Source organism: Cariama cristata, unplaced genomic scaffold (assembly GCF_000690535.1).
Source record: "Cariama cristata isolate BGI_N322 unplaced genomic scaffold, ASM69053v1 scaffold6940, whole genome shotgun sequence".
NCBI lineage: Eukaryota > Metazoa > Chordata > Aves > Cariamiformes > Cariamidae > Cariama > Cariama cristata.
The window spans coordinates 11631-15890 of record NW_009594006.1 but is presented as its reverse complement, the minus strand read 5'-3'; the positions used below and the strand labels follow the sequence as shown (position 1 = coordinate 15890).

General features: G+C 41.9%; 1 protein-coding gene across 1 annotated transcript in view; it reads right to left on the bottom strand.

The window, feature by feature from the left end:
• Nucleotides 1–4260, bottom strand: part of LOC104158615 (ribosomal protein S6 kinase alpha-2) — a gene marked incomplete at its 5' end in the record, with an annotated part of 12100 nt that overhangs the window by 2339 nt on the left and 5501 nt on the right. Inside the window, one exon of the mRNA XM_009696321.1 lies at nucleotides 2207–2283. Coding sequence (XP_009694623.1) covers nucleotides 2207–2283 — 77 coding nt within the window. The remainder of the gene's footprint in view (nucleotides 1–2206; nucleotides 2284–4260) is intronic.

The following is a 4260-nucleotide window of genomic DNA, read 5'->3' as shown; positions in this document are numbered from 1 at the left end:
GCAGGAATTTGGTTCCAGAATGGACCACAAACATCGCTGCTTCAGTTTCACTCAAACTATACAGTCTGGTGGTTCCTCACGTTAAGTTGTTCCGCAGAGGAAAAGACCGATGCCTTAACTGATTTTAAAATTTTTGTTCTCATTTTTTAGGAATGAAAGATTCTTTTTAAGAAATAGGCAGGTTTTTACTTCTTTAATTGTTTTATCTCTGCTTTATTGCCAATAGAAGTACCTTGATAATGGCAAGAAAGGATGAAAATAATAAAGGAGAAAAATTAGAATCTGAAACGGAAAAAAGGAAAAGAAAAAAGAACCCTTTATTAATCTATTTTGTGATGCTTTGTTAACCATAATGTGCAAGTCTGTTGGGCAAAACAAATGATCTGCAATAGGTTACGTCCTGACCTAGCCAGTCAGAAATGACTAGTAACATGTGGCCAGCTTTACAAAATCAGTGTCACATGCAGAGGGCACACTTTTTGTCTTCATAAAGTGACAAGTGATAAGATTTTTGCAGCTGACTAAAATCTACCAGGCCAAATATTACTCTGCAATCTTGAACATCTGTGTAGGTTTAGAAGAAGAGGGTATTTGGGATTTTTATACTTGTCCTTCCATCTGTCTTTCCACTTCTGAAAACTTGCCAGAGTGGTTTTTAGATCGTTAAACAGTTTGGACACAGCTTCCTACCTCACCTGGTCTCCAATAGCAAATTCAATTTCCTCACGCTATATTTTCTAATTTTCAAAGACTTTGCAGAAGTTCAGCCCAAAGAGATACGTAATCTTATTCCAGTGTACAGCTCTCAGGAGGGATGCACCAAGAGGTAAGGACTGGCTAAAACTCCGAGGTCTGTCACTCCCTGCATTACCAGGATCCCAGGCTTGTGCTCTAGTCCTGGCTCTCTGAGCCTTCTCTGCTCGTAGTGATGACGAGAGGAGAATAAAATCCTGGATGCAAATAATAGTCAGTTCCTGCTAACTCTGCTCTGGTGAGGAAGAACAAGAGCATCCCTAAAGGCAATGGTGGCACCAAAAAAATCAGCACTTCTCAACTGTTTGCATTACTCTTATTTTCTCTTGTAAGTGCAGCAAAAAGTGAAATACAAGTTGATAGCCTCTGTTGGCAAATTTAATATCCACTAAGTTGTGCAATTTGTATTTCAGACTCAAATATATTTGGATTTTTTTTCCCCACATTTAAAAAAAAGATGCATTTTGAATATAATCAGCTAAACAAATATGACTGTGGTTAATGTGCTGGTTTTCTCTCACTGATTCTGGTTGTGTATCACTGCAAATCTATGGCATTAGCCAAATAGAAACAGGTTTCTGAAGATCCCAGCAGACTGAGAGACTGCCCCAGAAAGTCACAATATATTTCAGCTAATGGTGAACACATTTGTACTCAGGAACAAACTAGGTGGGACAGAAACTCCTGGCACCTTTTCTACAATCCAAGAGACACAAATAACAGAAAGGTAGGGTCCAACACTTTGTTTTCTGTATAAATCTAGGAATGAATCCAAGCCTCTTGCCACAGCCGAACGATCACGAAGCAGATTAAAGAGCTGTGAGAGGTCACTGAAAAGTTTCAAGCTGCACTTCGGTACGATAAATGTGCACATACCATACCCTGAGAAATTAAATTCAGGGGCCTGATAACTCCAGATTGGGTTTGCACGCTGTGTTTCCCATTCCCCCCAGCACACCTTGTTCCTGTCCTTCACTGCTTATTTCAAGCTGTCTCTTGCTCTGGGTCTTCTTGTGTCAACATTTAACTTTTAACAACAACAGCAGGAGAAGAATGAAGCTGAAGAGAATACACATATTAATAGAAATGGATGGATAAGGTGAACAAGATACAGCTCTTCATACTCCTATGCTTCTCTCCCAGTGTAAAATTTTCACGCTGCCGAAGTGGTGAGTGAGCCTTTCAGGAGTCTGAGTCTCGGTGCACGCTTACAGGCACAGGCTGTTAAAAACCTAAACAACTTGTAAAGTGTCAAAGATATTTATGGGTTCTGGAAAAACTTATTCTAATTCTAGGTCTTGGCATCTATTTTCTTGCCTCATGCAACTGAGCACATTTCTCACAGGAGGCCAGACAGTTTGCTGTCTCTGTCTGTGACTCCTTTCTGGCTTCATCAGTGCCGAAGTGCTGAGCCCACTGGCGCCGGCTGCTCCAGGGAAAACTCTCCACTCACCCCGCCAACATGGTATAGAGCAGGATCCCCAGGCTCCAGATGTCACAGGCTGCATCGTAACCCTGGCGTTTAAGGACCTATGTGAAGGAGAGAGAGAGAAAAATAGGTTAATCTGCATTCCTGAACTTTTAACTTCTGATCTTCAAAAAAGCACTGATTAGTGCTTGTATCTGCTGACACATCCAGGGCTTAACCGCATATCTGGCTTCAACAGGTGTCTGTCTCAGGATCCAAACGTTCAGTAGTGGTGGGGAGCGAGGTGAAGCCCAGGCTGAAATGAGCTGCTTCGTGTTCAAGCCCAGCACATCTGTCACCTCCGCAGCGAGAGAGACGAGTGGGGTTTGTGGGAGGCTTGGGGAGCCTCTCTGACCATCTAACCCACAGCAAAGTGGAACAACGTTTCAGTGTTTTAAAATGTTTCTTAAAAAAAGCTCATTAATACTTTGAAACATATCCTCCTAACATAAAGGTTACCGAGAACACTGTGGATGCAACAAGCATAGGGCTGAGTGACAGTGATAAGCACGTCTGAGCTCAGTTGGGATTTGATACAACAAATGGATGCACATTAACGCATATCTAATGTCAGACTAGTAAAGAAGTATGACAACTGCAAAGAAAGCTAAAAGGCTTATTCTTATCTTACTTCTGTATTAAGAAAAGCATCCACATTTAGTCTGGGCTTAACAGATAACAGGCTAAAACTCAATCCCTTTTTCCTATGGGGAAAACAAGATCCATGGTACTCAGCAGAGATCTGACCAGTAGGTTCAAAATTGGTACAGGATGGCGAGTTATAGCAATAAGGGCAAAATCTAGATTTCATTTATGCTACTGCATGCTAGAAGAAATGCCTATTGGAGTCAGTGCAGGTCGAAGTGAAAGTGAAGTCACCAACTGAGACAACATTGCTGCGATGAGGGGAAGAACTTTGTTTCTGTTTGGCTTAGAAAAGCTCAGGGACCACCTCCAGATCTTCCACTTGCTCATAAAAGCAAACTACCCTTCTGTTTATTCAGTTCTGACACACAAGGAGAGTTTTGTCCCCTTCTGATGGATCAGTAGATACACTAATTTTTTTGCAAAGCACATGAAAAAGGAATGTATAAATTCAGCACGTCTTTCTCTGACCTGCAGCCCTATTACCCAGGAGTGATTTCAGCTATCTGAAGTCTCAGAAAAGACCAAGCACTGCTAGGAAAAAACAGTTTCAGAAAATGTTGCCTCGACAGATTTTACAAATGGTGAGTGGTAGGGCAACCATCTGCCAGGTATGCTGCTGAGCTAACATTTGCTACCTGGGAAAAAAAATGGAGAAAAAGCCACAATTCCTCCTGTTAACAAAGCTGGTAAAATCTTGCTTCTGCCTCTCTCTCCTGCACATCATACATATGCTCCCTGGCTGTTTTATTTGTTTCTGTTTCTTTAGTTCCTGCATTCATTCGCCCTCTGTTAACGTTAGTTTTTATGGGAAAAACTTCTTTGCTATTTGACATGAATTTGTTGCTTCTTTCTTCACCTGTGAGACTGAATACCCAGGATTTATCTTTTGGTGTGGCTGTTCTCTCTGCTTCCTGAACAGTTACATTTTCATTGCCATCACTGGCTTCCTCCAATAACCAAGGACAATCAAGTCCAAGGCAAATGACAGAAAAATGGAGCAGTGAGGATATTTAGCGGAGCAGGGTATTAAGCAAGTGGTTACACAACCCCAAAAGGATGGACAGGTGTCTCTGCGTGCTATTGTTCAGTTTGCAGGAACGCTGCTGGATAAGAGGGACATTCGCTGTGTGCCACTGTCTAGGGAAAGCTTTGCTGGCAATTACTTTTTATTGACAGCAGCTTCACCCCATGGACAACGACAGGATCTAGTGAGAGTTAGCAGTAGTGTTGCTGCTGTTTGAAACCATCTCCAGCAGCTCTGTGCAACTGTGGTTAAAGCGAGAACACTGAGCTGGCAGGAAAAAGTGTGGGAAACCGTGGCCAAAAAGATTAGTGTTTGATCTAGGGAGCAGATATTATCAAATACTAATGGGCGTGTGTCTTAGAAATAA